General features: G+C 37.4%; 1 protein-coding gene across 2 annotated transcripts in view; it reads right to left on the reverse strand.

The window, feature by feature from the left end:
• ttyh2 (tweety family member 2) overlaps positions 1-18,082 on the reverse strand; it is a 56,439-nt gene that overhangs the window by 23,626 nt on the left and 14,731 nt on the right. For both annotated transcript variants that reach the window (XM_032574966.1, XM_032574967.1), the window contains exons 2-3: positions 11,636-11,808; positions 5,421-5,532 (exon numbers count right to left, since the gene is read on the reverse strand). In XM_032574966.1, coding sequence (XP_032430857.1) covers positions 5,421-5,532; positions 11,636-11,808 — 285 coding nt within the window. The remainder of the gene's footprint in view (positions 1-5,420; positions 5,533-11,635; positions 11,809-18,082) is intronic.

An 18,082-nucleotide genomic window follows, 5' to 3' on the forward strand; every position in this document is an offset into this window, starting at 1 on the left:
GAAGCTGAAACAAGGACAGGTTGGTCGGAAGTAATTAACTGGGTTTGTCTTCAACATGAACCACACTTTATAAAAATAAAAACAAAAAACAAAAAAAAAAAAGAAAATCTGAAGCTTAAAATAAAGAGGAAGGAAATGAGCTGGCTGGCTAGTGACCAATAAGCTTCCACAAATATGACTTCACAAGTCCTTATTGGTGAATGTAATTTTAAAAGAGACCAAAAGAACAATGTCAGAGATGTTTGGTCAGATGTTTGGTCAGGGGTGAAGAAGATCACAGCCTCCAAGCAAAAGGAGGATCAGATACATGGGATTCTGGACAGAGCCGATGAATTGAACACAGTCTTTAACAGATTTAGTTCAGGAACAAACTAATCACCCTCCTCTTCACTACCCCCAACCAAACAGACATCCCACCCTCCTCTGGGTGTCATATTCGCCCACCTTATGCAAGTAAGTAGATATCAGGACCCACTGCAATTTGCTTATCGCTGTGATAAGCAAGATCATGGATACAAGAAGTTGATGTGTTATCTGGGCTCTCAAGAGGGTGAGAAGCTCGGTCACGCCCCACTAGGCTTAAACCTAGAGAAAGATCCAGGACACGTTGGAGGGACTATGTTTCTCAGTTGGCCTGGGAATGCCTTAGCATTCCTCCAGAGGAGCGAGCCCAAGTGGCTGGAAAGAGGGAAGTCTGGATCTCACTACTCACACTGGTTCCCCCACAACCCAACCCCAAATAAACCAGATTAATGGATGGATGAAGAAAATTTGCTCAAATAAAACACAGTGGGGTGACTAATGGCTATGCCACTGTTATACAGTTTCTAATTCTTCTCTCCATATAGGCTAATGTTAAGCAGAGATGTGATGCAGTACAACAGGGAATCAATTTTCGTATCAAACATTTATTTTTCTGTTTCCATTTCATCCTTTGACCACTGAACAAATAAATAACAAGACAACCCAAAGTGCAGCTGCTATATTCAAGGTTGTAGTGTTTTGTAGTTTATTTGATCATTCCCAGATACGTTTCCCTCTGCAGACCGGGGAGATGAAAATTGCAGATGCAGAAATGTAGGAATGTATCTGATCCTTGCTGCTTGTGTGAGAATGAGAATTTTATCTGAAACCCTTAGGGAACTAGCCAATCTGACTAATCTCTACTCTCTGTCTGGGTCTAATCCTCAGTGTGTAAGTGATGTGCACCAATCTTAAAGATAGGATTCTTAGCCCGGTTTTTATCTCACTCTGATGTTTATAGGGCACAGAGAAGCCCTCTTTTCCTGTCATATTTTCTATGCAAACATTTTGCAGTTTAGTTTAAGGCTTTTTGTTTTTTTGCTGGAGGATGCTTATTTGCCAAAGGGAGAAAAAGATCAAGATGACAAAACGTGGATAAATGACACATTACCTCAGGCTGGAAAAAAAGTGTATTTCAACATTATGAATTCAGATATTGGCTGAAGGTCATTTGAGAAAGATGGATAAATGGGTTTTATTTAAAGTTTTGCTTTTCACGTGGAGTCATTGTGTCACATTTATTTATATTTTGTTCCCTAATATGTGATAAAATGTTGTTTTGTGTAAAAACCATGATACCTTAAGTATGTATTTAATTTGTTATTATATATCTGATAGGCAAATGTGGACACAAAGGATTTTTTGACACCGTGTATAAGGGTACATTTCTACATAAGGTCAAATGTTGGACAAACTAATGATGAACAAACTCTTGTTACTCTTGCCAAAGAAAAGAATGATGATAAAGTGTAATGAGAAACACAATTTAATGAGACATTTGAACTGAAACTAGATTTTTTAAGATATTTTTTTTCCTCTCAGCGTCATTGAATCTGAAATCGAGAAACAGCTTGATACTTCTCTTCAGCTTTAATTTATTGTGTTGGCTTTACTGCCAAGCTTCCTCATTCAATATTGAATGTGAGAGTTGGAGCATGAAATGGAACATGGGTTGGAAGTACTTGGGCAGCTTAGTCCTATATGAAGATAGACCAGTCTCATTGGCTTGCAGTGCATCTTTCTAAAAATCTATGTTTTATTTTTGCCTGAAACTTATCGATGAGAGTTTTAGAGGTTATTTTTCAATTAGCATAACGGGTGGTTAGGGTTTCTTGAAGAAAAACTATTATGCTTTAAGTCAATCGTTTTTGAGTTTTCCCAAATGATGTTTTCGTGTAAAAAATTACCAGAATTTGTTGTACGTGATTTATGAGCTTTATAACACCACTGCCCACTGTAAATCAATTTTCTTACACTATTTCATGTAATAACACAGAGTTCATAAATGCACATCTATCATATATTGTGTATCTCTGCAGAAGACACTGGGACACATTTATGCAAAAAAATAATTTGGGTGTATATACATCTTAGTTTATTTTAACACCTGATTCTTTTCAGTGGGTACACTGTTTCATTAAACGCACCTACCACTTGGGAACAATTATTATTTTAAATCCATCCCACTATTTATGTACTTAAAGTATACAAAATAGAAAGAGGATGCAGTTGCTCTTATTGAAAATAAGGTCAGGCAAATATATGAGCAGCTCAGTTAAGCTTTACTCTAGGTTTTGAACATAGGTATGTCCAAGATGACCCTCAACTTAGAAAAAAGCTTAGATTCACTAGTTCAGAATTGAGTTTTATCAAGATCTATTTATATGCCACATACAGAAAGCAAAGCCTCTCCTGATCATGATCCCTCCTTTTACTCAAAGCTGAAAACCCAATGTAAATAAATTTTTTAGTCCTGAATTCAAAAAGAGAAGTTATCCTTCCACTATGGGTTACACATAAAGAAGCTGCACCTTGTGGTACAGTTCAGTTAGCTAGTCAAGGTGGTGACATAAGCAGGAAAAATACATTGCAGACTGAGCTGTATATCAAAGCCAAGGCTGTTGGTAATTATAGCAGGCCTCCAGTTAGCATCTTGAAAATTCAGTTTCACCATCCTCTCTATACTGATTGGCTCTGTCTTTACTTTAATGGTCGATCATCCATGATGGACAAGGGAAAGTTTGATCTCTTGAGCAGGAAATGTCTTTTAATCCTAACAAATATACATACTCTATTTTATGCAATTGCTAAAAAACAGTGTGAAGGAACATATAGCTTGTATTTGCATTCCAGCTAAATACTCAGTGAATGACCCAGACATCAACCCAGTCCACTGGGCGATTACTTACACCCATCTTCAAACAAAAGAGTTATTATGAACATGGCCAAACTCCTCTAATGTCACATCAATCCTTTAACAGTGAATAGAAAGAATCATGGCTTTTCCAGATCTAACATTCCTGTTTAAGATGATGTAAGCTGGGGATTTCTTTAAATCACTCTCAGATAGACACATGATAAGCATATATTCCAGACCGTAACTAATCACCGTCTCAACTCAAACAGTCAACAGTCTTTCTTCCTTATTCTGTCCTTCTCTGAGCTAACTCTCTTCTAAATTCTCTTGGAGTTGGGCTAAAAGGCATTTGTGTGGGCCAGAAAGGAGTTTGGACCTCATTGTCAAAAGATTTCAATACTGATTTCAGTTCCCGACTCTGCCAATCAGGCATCCTAGCATTGCTTCTTGTTCTTCCAAATCAAAGGGCTTTGTCTCCTGGGATCATGGTTGATTAGGTGGGGGGAGACCGGGAGCTGTGTGCGGCACACTGGGCTCTTTGTATAACTCAAGAATTAGACTCCTTAACAGTCTATAGCTGCATGCAACAAATTCACTCATGCACACACACACACGGGACTAAGCTCTTATGTGTGCACGTGAGAAATAAAGGCCACCTTGGCCTTTCATATGTTTGCACAAGTTCACAAATCCCAAACAGTCTATGTGGTAACGATTATCGTGTCTTGCTTAAGTGGCACTGAGGACAAAATGGGGGAAGAGTCTAGAAATTTCAATGGCGATATTTAGTATCAATGGATGCAATTTGGAGATGCAAGAGATCCATGCCTCTGTCTAATGCAAGCTTAGGATGCAGTCATATGAAAAACAGAAGTGGGGTAAATCAGTGGCTTCTACTGGTTAATGCTCATAAAGTGGGAACTAATCCCAAAGGCATCAGCTCAACTTGTCAAACATATTTTCAGTTTTCATTTTTTATGAATAGGCAGGAAGATGGGACTGAAACTCTAATAAAATCTCAGCTCACTTTTCCTCGCCCTTGCAGTTAAATGTCCTAACATGACACAAAATAGCTACAAAATAAGAGTGCTGTAGGCTCTTCACTCTCGCTGCAAAGTGTTTACCACCAAGGCCGCTTTGAGTCGTAGCACTGAGTAGCTCTCACAGAAGCACATTAATCTCCATTAACACAGATGGAGACTTAATCCCCGCTCTTCGACAGCCAGAGGGCCCCGGGTCAATGCCTGGGAAGACACTTTTGCAGAATAGTTGCTGGTTATAAACTACCAAAAGAAGGAAAGCACTATTAAAGTTACTTTCCCCCACTACAAAACAGAATAAACAGCAAAAGTTTTCAGACCCCCAATGCAAACTTCTATTTGTTTTAATGGTATTATCTGTCACAAATCAGTGTCTAATCCTTAGGTGGATAAATAGAAATACATGGTTCTCAAAGATTTTAACTTTTATTTCCCCATTGTCTGTGTCCCAATGAGAAGCCTTGCAGATTTACTTCCAAATCTGAAGTATTTTGGTTTTGATTTTAATGGACCACTTGATATGAAGGCGTGCGAGCGTGTGTGAATGTGTGTATCAACTGTAGAATGCATTTCAGATTGTGATTCCAAAGTATTTGGACTGGATTCATATATTTAACATTAAAAAAAATCATACTTTCTATTTATTTTTACCACGTTATACTTTACTCTCCAGACAACAGGAGACAGTTCTAAGAGCTCTGTTTAATAACAACTCAGAAGACCTTATATTACAAATATAAATTTTAGCCATATTTGTGGGACATAGCTTTGTGGGAAAATATTTCTTAGTCAAAAGCTGATTTGACTATAATAGGAAATTTTGAAGCTGTAACCTTCATTTAGACATCTGAGTGATGGCTGGGTAAAAATAGCATCATGTGCACACAAGACAAACAGGAGTGAGTGCAACGCTTTGTTTTCCGCTGAGGCTACAGTGGCCGGAGGTGAGCTTTTTGTGTGTTGACAGGCTGTCAATTTTCGCACAGTAGATCAAAGCTATAAAAAACACCAGAAAACATTTAAATACATAGTAAGTTGAGTCTTTTGAGATTTCATCCTTGCTCAGGCGTTTGTGCTGAAGTGTGTCTGAGCGAATCAAAATTACCTCAAATGCAGTTTAAAACTACTCAAGAGTTTTCTGTCTATTCTAGCTCTGTTGTGAAGCAATTTCAGCTATTTATTGTGTGGCATCAATACAAGTGATTCAGTGTCGAACTTACCAGGCTGTCTACACCACCCAGGGTGTGGTTAGCATTGTACAGGGAGTAGGTCAGCTGATAAACACCATCATTGGTCTCACTGTTGCCATAGAAACCCACACCCACAGAGATGCTGCAGAGAAAAGAGGGGAAGGACAGGTAAGTCTTTGATAAGTTAATGAGTTGAGCAGAGTTCTACAGTTGCTGATGTCTTCTATATCCACAGGACCCTTGCCTGTGGATATAGGCTACAGTCAGAAGGTCCTGGTTACAATTCCTGGCCTGGGACCTTCTGCAAGGACTTTGATGTCCAATTATTCCATCTTCCTCCCAGTACCATGCATGTTATGTTAACTGGCCTGTCTAAATTCCCTTGGGTGTATGTGTGGGTGTGTGCAATACCTGTACAAAGTACAAATATTGCACAGTGATGAACCTTAAGAATATTTTGATTTGTTCTACCTACAAAAATCTACTCATTTACTGACAGTTTTCAAGAAAATATACAAATGTAAACCATTATGTAATGCATTTCATTTAAGACCTACAAAAATGTGAAATCTGTTAACAATACCCTCTCCCCAAATGACACAATTTGTTTGCATGATTTTAAACCACGTCAGCAGACGCAACAATCCATAGGTTGGATTTGTTCAGCCGGAGAGCAGAAAATGATAAGGAAAAGATCATTTTTACTGGGAAAAAAAACAAAAACACTCCCAGGGTTTTGATATTCTTTTATGTAGTTACAGAGGTTTTGGATCTACTAGCTTACCTTGTCAGATAACACAAACAGAACTCATCTTGTAGAAATCCATAATTATCCCATATGGGAACATGCTCCAGATAGAGGCCAAGATTGGGTCAGGTCAGTACTAAAGGGAGAACCTTAGGTAAGCCTTCTGAACACTTAGACTCAGTGTAAAAATCACCTGAAGCCACTGATCCTGCAGAATTGATAATAATTGTACTGGAAGCTATGTTTGGATTAAGCAGAAAAACAGCAGCTATTTTCCTAATTACTGAGGCAAAGACATTCTCTCATTAACTGACCTCCTGCAGATAAACCACCCAATTTGAAGGTTTTGTCCAAACTATTAGGGAAATAAGTAGGAAAAACAGCAAACCGACAAAGTGCAGATTGTAGGGATTACTACTTTTAAGAGGAACGAGCTGAGTCAGTCTCTGACACACACCAAAAAGGTGTCTTACTGCAGTTAACTTGTGATTGTGATATTCTAAAATAATCCTATTCATTACAACAAATGCACCATCAGTGCTTTCAGGTGTGGACTTAATAATAATAATAATAAAAATTATTAATGAACAATCTTGTCATGTAAAAGTTTAGAAAATTTAAGAGAGATTTGTAAAAGTCTGTTAAATTCCAGCACTAGCTCACTAGATCACACTGATCAGGTGATCGCTGGAACCCAACTGCAGTCATGGAGTGGTGGAGAGTATGCCAAGATACATGAAAGGTCGGACTGAAAATCAGGCCTTTTGCACTCAATATTACTTTGTGAACTCTTCCACAGTTAAAACATCAATACAGAGATGTTTCAAAATAAAATATTATTTTTGCATTATTTGAAAGTCTTTAAATATAGATTAGAATAGAATAGAATAGAATGGTCCTCAAGGGAAAATTGCTCATTTGTTGACAAGCTAGTCCATTCAAGGTGTTCAATATTAGTAAATACTAGGGGAGCAGCGATTGTAGTTTTCTGGCCGATTGAATATGAAATGTTGCTGAGTCATGCAAGAAATATAAACTACAATAAACATAACTTTTATCTTCTGCCAATAAACACCTTCTACTGAACATGAAAATCAGACCCACCAAGTGAAGGTCATGCGACATTATGCATTTTATGTGTTATTTATGACATAAAATGACAGGAAAATGCACTGAAGTCTGTACTGCAATGTGATAAAGTACTTTAGTAAGACACACTACAGTCCTCTCTGTGCCCTTGTCAACTGTCAGCCAAACTCATGCAGTCGCACAAGGAATTAGGGGTGTGTGAGGCGCCAAAGGACACACTGTGAGTATTTAGGGGTTTTTTTTAACAATAAAAGAACAAATGTGAAAGCTGCATTTGGATGAGTCCTCTATGTGATCAGTCTTCAAATGTGCCCTTGAAGGATGCTGCTATTGAAGTGTGACATATTTTTATAACTGAATGGGAAATAAAATACCAGTAATTGTTTATATTTACCAAAGGTAAAATTTCAGTGGTAAATAAACTTTCTCCAAATACTGTTTATCTCAACATATCATTAGAAAATAGCTGTCAAGAATTAAATAAAGGCAAAAAAGAGAGGAACCATCTGGACTAATAGGATTTACATGAAGACAATTTCTGTCAAGCTTGGTGTCCAGTACAATTGGCAGCAACATCCATCATGGGCTGCCTCTAATTGAGAGAGTTGGGATTTAGATGAAGGATTGTTGATTTCCAACATCGTTGGTCTCAGACTTTAAGTACCGTAATTTGTAAAATGAAGTCTTGCCAAGAAAACACCTTTTAAATAACAATAAATAGTAATTGAAGTTTCTATCTGTGATAGAAAAGCGAGTGCAACTTTTTATAGCTACATTATGCAATAGTTGTGAAACAGATAAAGATTTCTAATATTCTAATAAATCTGAAACCAGATTTAAAATATTTTACTGATGCAACCTCAATCACGAGGTTGTTTACTGGTTCTTGATACCAACAAGCGCCGATTAGATTTAAACCTCAACATTTGCAAGTTTCTGTATGTACAGATTAGCAAAAGCACCTCAAACATAATAAAAGCTGTATTCTTTCAGTAAAATCCTCAAAAATATTCCGTCTGCGGAGAGGACATGGTAATTAAGGTCAACACCTCAGCAGTTTTTAATAATAATTGTACACACAAGGTTCCTCAACCAAGACAGATGAGGCATTCCCGTTTTAATCAAGTTGTTGAGATCTGCATCAAATTCCAGGGGGTTCGTTTTTAATTATGCTGATACTATGATCAATCAAATTCAGGTTTGGAGGTGCAGAGACATGCATTCATTTTCACTACAAGATAAACGTACCATTAGAAACTATCCTAAATCCCCTGAGGAAAAGCAATGTGCCAGTTTGAATAAGAGCTACAAGGAATCATTGCTTAAATGTGGAGCTTATCTCGGCCCTACAGAGCTTCACAGTGAGCTTTGCCTCTTTGTTTTAGCTACCCCACCTTGGTTTAATGTTTTGGTCTATTGTTTCATTGTCTACTTATTTTAGCTGCCTTAGACTGTGGTTTTTCATAAAAATGTCCTTAAATTCTTCAGTAAGAAATCTGATCAGCATGACGTAGCACCCAGTTAGGAAAAGATGCTACAAAACAGTGGAGGATGTGTTGTTTACCATGAGCATTATTATTCATTACTTTGATCAGTACATGTTTAATTAAACTATGGTGGGCAATATTATCCGGTGTATTCTGAGGTATTTTTGTCACAATGGACTTCATCAATTTTTAGATTTTTACAAGTATTTTTCTTTCAAAACCATGTATTAACTTTCTTGAAATTCACAAAATGCACCATTTTCTATAGTTCTGTAATATAAAATCCCAAAGAACGACATAAAAGTGTTATGTAGTAACACAAGAACATGGGAAAACATTCATAGTTTGCCAAGAACTCGGTTCTTTCAACACAATCTGACACCATGGGGCAATGAATTAAGACTACAAGTCAATAACATGAATTTTGTCTCCAAGCAACTTATTTTGTCCTGATTTACTCTGGGATTTGTTTTTACTGTTCTCATTTAGATTTTTAGAATATGCATCTCTGAAGAGTAGGAGAGTGACACATTTAGGACACTTTAAGTAACAAACAGAAATAAATAAAATGCACATATTGAAAGTTTATTCACTTTGCATGAGCTGCAGCCACTATGAAATTGTTAAAGGCAGAAATCACTGAAAAAAAATTGTGTCTCTCAGTTAAGTGTATTAATCGTGTTTTTATACAAATACAGTATACAGCATATCAAACAATTATGTCTGGGTGGTCTGGATTCTTCATATTCGGTTTACAAAATATTAAAGAGCATTTTTTAAAATTCAAATATTTAACTTTACATCGGTAAATATGTAAACCAAAAAACCATAATTCCCCAATATTTCTCTCTTTAGCCAGCACTGATGAGAGTTTTAGTATATTTTGCACAGCCACACACCACTGTGTTTGTCAATGAGCTTAAAAACCCACAGTGCTCGTAATTCTTGGATTTTAATTTAATATCTCCAACCAGCTGATGAGCGTCACATGGTTCAGTCCTGGTAATAAATTCAATTATCTACTTTGAGAACTCCCATCTTACCAACACAGCCGGTCTACTGATGCTGGTGCTGAATCAGTCCACATGTTTCTTAAACTTTATCATCAGCATTACATTACAGTTAAGAGAAACCTAAACGCTAATCTATGCTCCAAATATAAGAACAAAAATCTGAAGTTGGATCCAGTGGCCTACTCAACATCACGCCAATGATGTTGGCCATCCCGATTTCCTTGAACTTGGTGGGGAAAGTCCAGCTAAGCTATTAGCTCTAGATTTCAGCAAATCTAGAGCTGAAATCTAGAGCAGCAAATCGAGCAAATCAGCTCGATTTGCTGAAATCACACACTTTTCATAATGCCCACATTTTTTATTTTAAATGTCATTTTTCCTTTTAAGTGGAAAATCTTCATAATTAACATAAAGGCTTTCAAACATCCATCTCCGTGTAATTAATCAGTATAATGTGTTTCACTCAGTGACAAAGTTCCTAAAATAAATGGGTTTTTTAATAACATTCTAATTTATTGAATGGGTCTGTATACATGCGTGTGTACCTGCATTGCATTATGTACATTAGACCTTATGCGGGTCAGATGTTCTTAGGTGACCTATTCGTGTAGGTCAGAAAGTGACCGTCAGGTGAGTGGTGCAATGTTGCTGTTTCTAAGTGCCTTGTGTATAGCGCGCATGTGGAATGGATTTGTAAGGGGTCATGTGCATTGTGCTGGTTTAGTGTGCCATGCCAATGATGCACGTTGGGGATGTGGTTGTGTTCGTGTGGGTCAGGTGCGGTGATGGTTTTTGTTCGTATCCTCTGAAAATATCCCGTAGGCATCCCTGGCCTCACACACACACACACACTTCCTCGGTTTCTCTTCCATCGTCGCTCACAATAACACCGCTGTCTTGCTTGTACTATCCTCTTCAACACATGGAAATCCAGCATTTCGAAACCCGCATCACAGTGTTCAAACCGTGTGAAAGGATAGCAGCTTATAGTTGGGAAATTGTGGTATTCAGAGGAATAAATATTATTCTGAACTATTTTCATTTTTCATACCTATCCAGATCTAGAAAGTAGTTTAAATCTCAAACTTTTTCAGACAAGATTATCCCTGATTTCTACAGGATAAATGCATTGAACTTATTGAAATATTTCACTGGCAGCTTTTAGAGACTAAAAAGAAGCCATTACCAGTGTCCATCCATGCATAACAAAGAAAGTATAGTTTATTGTTGTCTTTATGTTTGCATATGAAATGTGTGTTATTTTTATTGTGTTATGCTCTACACAAGATCTTTTTAAAAGAATTCAAAGCATTTTTCTAGACATATTTTAGTTGTAGTCTGCACTATTTATTCCATATAATTTAGAAAATAGGTGAAGATTATTGTTTTGCTGGATGGAAAGCACAAATGTCCACATCCCCACACTACAAACAATACATCAGTTTCTTCTACAACTTTTATTAAAATAAATGGTCAGCAGGTCTGTGGGATATGTTTCATGCCAAGGAATCACTAGGTTTGATAAAAGATGAATGGGGCCATACTTTAGCCCTAATACTCGAGTCTGTTAATCTATAAATGCCATGAAACACAAACACATTCTTCCATTCTTTTGTGTACTCTGTGTGAATACACAAAACTTTAAAAAGTTAAAACCAAGTCCTATGAAAATGTTCAAAGAGTAAGGGTTATCAGAGAAATTTTATCTCACCATTTCTTACAGATCAAAGAGAACTTGCAGAAGCAGATCAAAGACTGAATTCATCAAAAGAAAAAAAGATGCTGACTGCCTTATTGTAGGCCTAAATTTTGAGTTCTTGCACAATTAAAAACAGAAAATTAAGCATTTGAATAAAGCAAATAAACTGACATAAATCGAGAAATGCAAACACACTCAGATTTTCTCACCATGTGATAAGACCTGCAGCCACAGCTGACCAGGTGACGCAGCAGGAATTGGGCTTCTTGGTCTCCTCTTCTTCATCTTTGCGACAGCAGCACAGAAAGCTCAGGTAGACGGCCAAACACAGGAGGTTAAGGCCGAGTCCTGCCGCTGCCACGCAGCCCAGGAATATGAGGGACTAAAGGGGACAAAAGAGGGAGGAGATTGTTTGCTTTACAATCAAAAGTAAACAGAGAGAGTCATTATGCAATTCAGGGAACCTTTCATGTGTTTATTTGAGCAATTTTCCCCAGAGAAATCATATTTTATGTATGGAATGTCATGATGTAACAACATTATACAGCCCATCATATGTATTTATTGCTCACAAAGTCCCAAATATGTGTAAAGATATTTCTATAGTTAGAGTACTTATGTCTGATTTGAAGCTTACAATGTTTTAGGCATCAAAAAAGAAGTTTAGCAAAACATTTCAGTCGTTAATTATTCTTTAGAATTTAAAATGGTAAATTTGCTTGTTTGTTGTAACAGCAAAACATCCGCTGACTAAAGTACAAACAAAACTTCACCCGATTACTTAAAAAAATTAATTTAGCTTTGAGAAGGGCAGAGGTGTATCCAGTTCAAGATCAAACTTTAGAAAATGGCACTGTGCCACTCAACAGCCTCCAAAAAAAAAAAAAAGAAAAGGTTTACACTGTTTATTTGAACCAGTGCTCCAGGGCTTCAAATGAAACACTCTCTCTGCAGAGTGACTATCATTATTTAACAATAAACCACATGAAAGCAATAAATTGTGATTATGTCAGTGGCAGTGCTGGCAACAAAGCATTCTGCTTGCCTGTCTCCAGCTGGAAAACAGAAGCCCCCCCCTTTACTTTCACTTCTCTCCTCATGTCACCATTAACCCCCATCCCACCTTCTGCGAAACAGTGTAACGACAAAAATAGCAACAAGACTGTAACAACCTCAAATGAATTCACCATCCATCTGTGAGCAGATGGGCTTCTTCAGGCTCAGGCTCTTGTATTATTTTTTTAACGCTTCCCCTTCCTTTTTAGCTTGTCTGAAATCTTTGTGATGCTGAGCCATCTGCTCTTTGTCTGTGATGTCATGTCTCCTGCATCCCAAGTGGTGTGATTAGAATGCATGAATAAAAGAGTCTGCTGGATTATTTCAGATTCTACAAAGTGGCAGGTAAACCCCCATAAGCCACACAGAAATGCCCTCTAAATGCTAAACCCTAAACAGCAAGGAAATTAGTGTATTAGCTTGAGATGAAGCTGAATAGAGCAAACGGATGCAATATTATGAAATTCTGTATTTACGAGATGCCCTGTTTATACAACAACGCTAGGACAGTAAAACATATGCGCATGTTATGTTTTTAGTCTTATTTTTACAAGACAACATAATTTTTACTGGACAATAAAGCAAAGCTATGATAACAGGCTCCAGAGTGAAAGATTTTAGAAACACAATGCGAATCATGTCTAAATAAATGAACACTGAACACGTTTTGGAAACGTCATCTTGGGCTTGTGCACGCAGGCCTGGTTTTCACCCAAACACAACACAACAACAATGGCAGACCTCAGTGTTCTGTCTGTGCTTCTGTATCTCTTCAGATTTGTTTTAGTGTTAAAATTATGTTCATTGTGCAATATTTATGACGCTAGAGAAGATGCATGGATTACATGTGCCAGATCACATGGGCACCTCTGTACAAGCAAATTGTTACAAAAACACACTTGTGGATTAGTAAACTCATAGCCTGGTAAAAACCAGCCCCTTATCCTACGCTATTTGCTTCGTACAGAGAGGCTGGGCTCTCGGCTATTGAGAAACAATTACTTCCTGGAGGTGTGGACTCAGTTGAAGTTTTACCTAACTGCTTACATTTGTGAAGAGAGGAGTACCAAGTGGAATGAGACTGCTGTTATTCTAATCCAATATTTGGAAGTGTGGCCAGCATGGACTGAATGACTTTGTTCACGTCCTCTGCTGCCATTGCTAAAACTACAGGCGGACTACAATGCTAAAAGAAAGCAGAAAGTCAAGGTTTTTGTTCACAACTTCACCATCTGTTTGCTGATTGGTCTGGTAGAAAATTCATCGGAGAGACTCAGAGAAACAGAATCAGAGTTAAGGGGAGAAGGCCCATACTGTGCTGGAAGCAAGAATTTTTTCAAGCAGAGTTGCACGAAGGCAATGGCCAGGCTAGTAAGCTCACAAAGTTTTATCCCGTCCTTAACAGTTGATCACCTCCTTTAGGCACCAGATCATTTTATTTTCATCTTCACATGGAGCGTTCTCTTTCCACGTCTATGTAAACACATTTTTTTGGGATTCACAACGGAAAACGCTTTTGAAAATGTACTGTAAATAGGGCATCAGGTAGCTGTCCTATGGCTATATCCTTAATATAGTAATAACAGCAAAAGTGGGGATGAATTTTCTGATCAACTTTTAGTGTTGCTAATGACATTTTAGTTGATTCTTTAGTAACTTAGAGAATAAAGGGTTTAGAAGATTTAAATTTCCATGCACCATGCAGAATCCCATAAAAAAACTATACAAATTAGCTTCAGTTGTGTCCCTTTTTTAAGCAATTAGAAAGTGAATGAAGTACTATTCTCAGACAGACAGGTGGATGTCACAGTCTACCAAGGTGAGAGAGAAACAAAACAGAAGCTCCCCGTCTCATCATTTGTCTGGGTCTGGATTCAGTTTGGAATGATGAAATTTGAAAGCATAACCTGAGTGTGGGCGAAATGAGCACAGCAAGTGAGAAAAAGATTTCGGTCTCATGTGGATAATATGATTGTCAGGGAGAGGGGGTTGGGTCACAGACAACCAGATTATTTGAATAGGGAGAAGAAGTAGGGGGGAGGCTCAAAGGTGTCCCTGGTTTTATTACATGCAGGTTAACTGATGCTCTCACTTTGAGGAGGAATGATGGGTGAAATGGTGAATTACCCCTGTTTATTTCTATTAGGCACCATCTGACTGACTTGTTTAAATTACCTTGCTTTTGCTTGTGATTTTTCTGCAGGCAGACAGTGCAAAGAGCAGAGGGCAACTGAATAGGAAAGCGGTTCATATGCCAGATTAGAAATATAAAGCATAAGATAAACCATAGGACAAGAACCATGTTTGTGAGTCATGGGTCTTTGTCTTGTGAAGTTTAGAGATATAAATCAATTCAAAATCTGTTGGATACTGTAATTAACAAAGGTTCTGGAAAAAAAAAAAAAAAACTTAACCAAGTCCAGCCAGTTCCCTCTAAAAGAGTTATAAAACGCACAAAACCATATATTTTTCTTGTCACTCCATCTTTCTTCTCTGTAGTCCAGAGTTAAAATAATAGCTTCTGAATTATGGAGAGCCCATTCAGGATGCACATAGTGACTGCACATGGTCAAACACATGCACTTAAACACAAAAGCACTGGAAAATACAAATGTGTTTTCATAGCTTCCAACCAGTACTCTATCGTTCCATTAAGTACAAAAAACCCAACCATTTATCTTTTACAGAGCAAAGAGCAAACGAGGATCCTGCACAATCTCAAAGGTTTTGGGAAAGGAGAGAATTCTGATAAACACAGGATAAGATTTGAAAGATAAAAGTATTTATAAAGAGAACACATTTGTATTTTCTAGTGCTATTCTCTTTTCCATTGTATAAATGTTGCAGCCATCCATGAGATTGACACAAATATGGAAATATCCAACAATAAACTTTAGAATTTGCTCACAAAAAGGTAACAAAATGAATAGAGACCTCTGTTAATTTGAGTCAGGAAAAGTAAGAAATTTGTTTATGAAAATGAGAAATTTTCATAAATTTCCTCTATGGTCAGATGACACTTGCAGGTCAGACCACTAACTGCTACATCAAGTTGGATTGAGTAGTGTCCCATTGAAGCCTTAGACATTATCACCTCTGCTTTTATTGTTTACGCCGTTAATTTAAGAGGCCCTACTGTCCTCTTCCTCTTTGTTTCCTCTTTGCAGTCTCAGCAGACAAGGGGGGTTGGGGTATTGCAAAAGGCTGGAGGCAACAACACAGGAAAGACAGGAAGGAAGACCTAGCTGAGCGGTCTATGAGATCTGGGCAGCCTCAGTAGAAGGGACAGATGAGCACAAAGGCGGTGGTGACATAATTACTGGGGGAGGGATTAAATGTATAACTCATGCTAAAAATGAGGTTGAATGGTGAGGCAGAAGATAGAATGAAGAAAAGAAAAAGACAGCAATGCAAGTTGGACAAAGACACGGCAGGGTGCATGGGGGATGTATATTTATGATGCAAAGAGACGTAGCTAAATCATCTAAATAGCTACCTCGAACACACTGATTCTCCTAGTGCTCGGCCCAGTTTCTCTATCATTTCAATCCTGTTGTAGACACTTTGCCCGGAGGATGAAATGTTACATAATACTACAATTTTCTTAAAATACTGAGGAAAATTACGCTGAAAACATGAAATCAGAAGCCCATGACAAGATATGGTCACCATGTTACCTTACGCAATGATGACTTACAGACTCATTTTAAAAAAAATAACACTTGACGTATAGTTATCAAAAGTTTTCTTTAATCCATTCTTTGAAATGGAATCAAATTGAAAAATAGTTTTCAAAACCCACAAATCTGAAGTGTGGCATCCCTTTGTACAAGTCCCCCTTACAATGCCTTCCCTCAGTAAAATATTCAGAAGTCTCCTAATTAGTAAATGGAGTCGACTCTTTCGAAAAATAGAAAGAGAATGGCAAAACTGCAAACCTACCAGCACATGGGCGTCCATAAACGTCCAGGCCAGGAGAGAACTAATCAAAGAAGTCAATTATGGATAATAAGCAGTTCAGCGGGGACAACATGTTGTTGTCTCCTGTCAACAACAAGCAACAACATGTTGATCTGAGTAGGATTAGTCATACACTTCGCGAATCTTGACTCAATGGAAGAGTGGCTTTTGGAATAGGTATGACAGGAAGCACTCAAAATAACTGTATTTATATACCAAAAACAGATGGGGACATCATATTTTGTTTTCAGCAGGAACAAGGAAGTTGATCAGAGCTGATGAGAGGGATCCAACTGCACGACACAGTTCTCAGCCCTTTTTTGAAACATTTTGAAGATCATACTTTCCTTCCACTTCACAACTATGTATTTTGTGGTGTTCTGTCTCATAAGACCAAACTAAAAATAAAATGGAAAAAGCTCAAGTAATGTTAAGTTTCTGAAAGGAAAATGAGGAAAAGATTCATGTCAAAAATATGTGAATTAGTATGATTTGTTAAAATAGCTGTTTTTATTAGAAGCAGAACATGTACATAAGCTAGTCACTGACACTGGGCTGTCTGTCAAAGTGAATGGAAAATCAGTGTTTGTATGAACTAATGTGTGTGAAGCGAAACCAACTAGTGTGCAAAATACTCTGAAAAAAGGAAAAAAACTAGAAAAACGTTCAAAAAACGTACGCACCAAGACAAAGGCTGAGGCATAATGAGGCAACACTGACCCTGGTCAGAAAAGAACCCAGAGGACATTTAAAATCCCCAAAGGCACATCAGAGGTATGAGGAAAGCCAGAGGGAGAGTGATGGCACAGATGGGACGGTGAGATAAATGGAGAGTGATCCTATAATGGCCTAATACAATGACATCTTTAAAATATGGCAAACACTGATGCATTCATAAACACACATCTGAAGCGCTTAACCAAGAGAGCATCTATTTTCTCCTAAAGTACCAGAACCACCAAGAATTACTGAAACGTCCTACATGCATATGCTAAAAGAAAAATTTGGGTAACGATAAAGCATAAATTAATGTGACTTATTTGTTTGATAAATATTCTGAACTAAGTTTCCTTTATAAATATTCATCTAACATTTATTTAATGTAATATTTATTTTATATTTGTATTATAGTTTCTATCTAGATGTTTTCAACTTAACCATTAACCAGTTAGACAATTAAAAACAAAGCTAAGTGGTAAATTTGCACTACCATCTGCACATCTTCTGTACAGACATTTTAACATTAAATTAAAGAAGGATGTGAATCCAGAGGATGAATAAAACATCTGAGACGATTCAAAAAAGGAAACAATATTTTCTCCAGAATTATGTCTGATGTTAAAAGCAGGCTACCACTCAAAACACATATCATCATAAATTCAGCTTTGGGAACAAGTGAGACTAATCGAGTTAAAAGAAAATCTGTTTTATCTTTTTGAGTGTTCAATTCGAATTGAAAAGTGTAGGATTTCTGTCTTCCTTCCTTATAGAAAATACTCTGGTCCGACTCCTTGAATTCAGTTGCGCTTCTTTCCAGGATTAGGTTATGAGCAGTGCTATTGCTGCCACTGATACTGTGTTCCCTCTGTTTTTCTCTTTACCAGTGATTCCTCTCTTATACACAGACATACATCAGATAC

Source organism: Xiphophorus hellerii, chromosome 10 (genome assembly GCF_003331165.1).
Source record: "Xiphophorus hellerii strain 12219 chromosome 10, Xiphophorus_hellerii-4.1, whole genome shotgun sequence".
Lineage (NCBI taxonomy): Eukaryota > Metazoa > Chordata > Actinopteri > Cyprinodontiformes > Poeciliidae > Xiphophorus > Xiphophorus hellerii.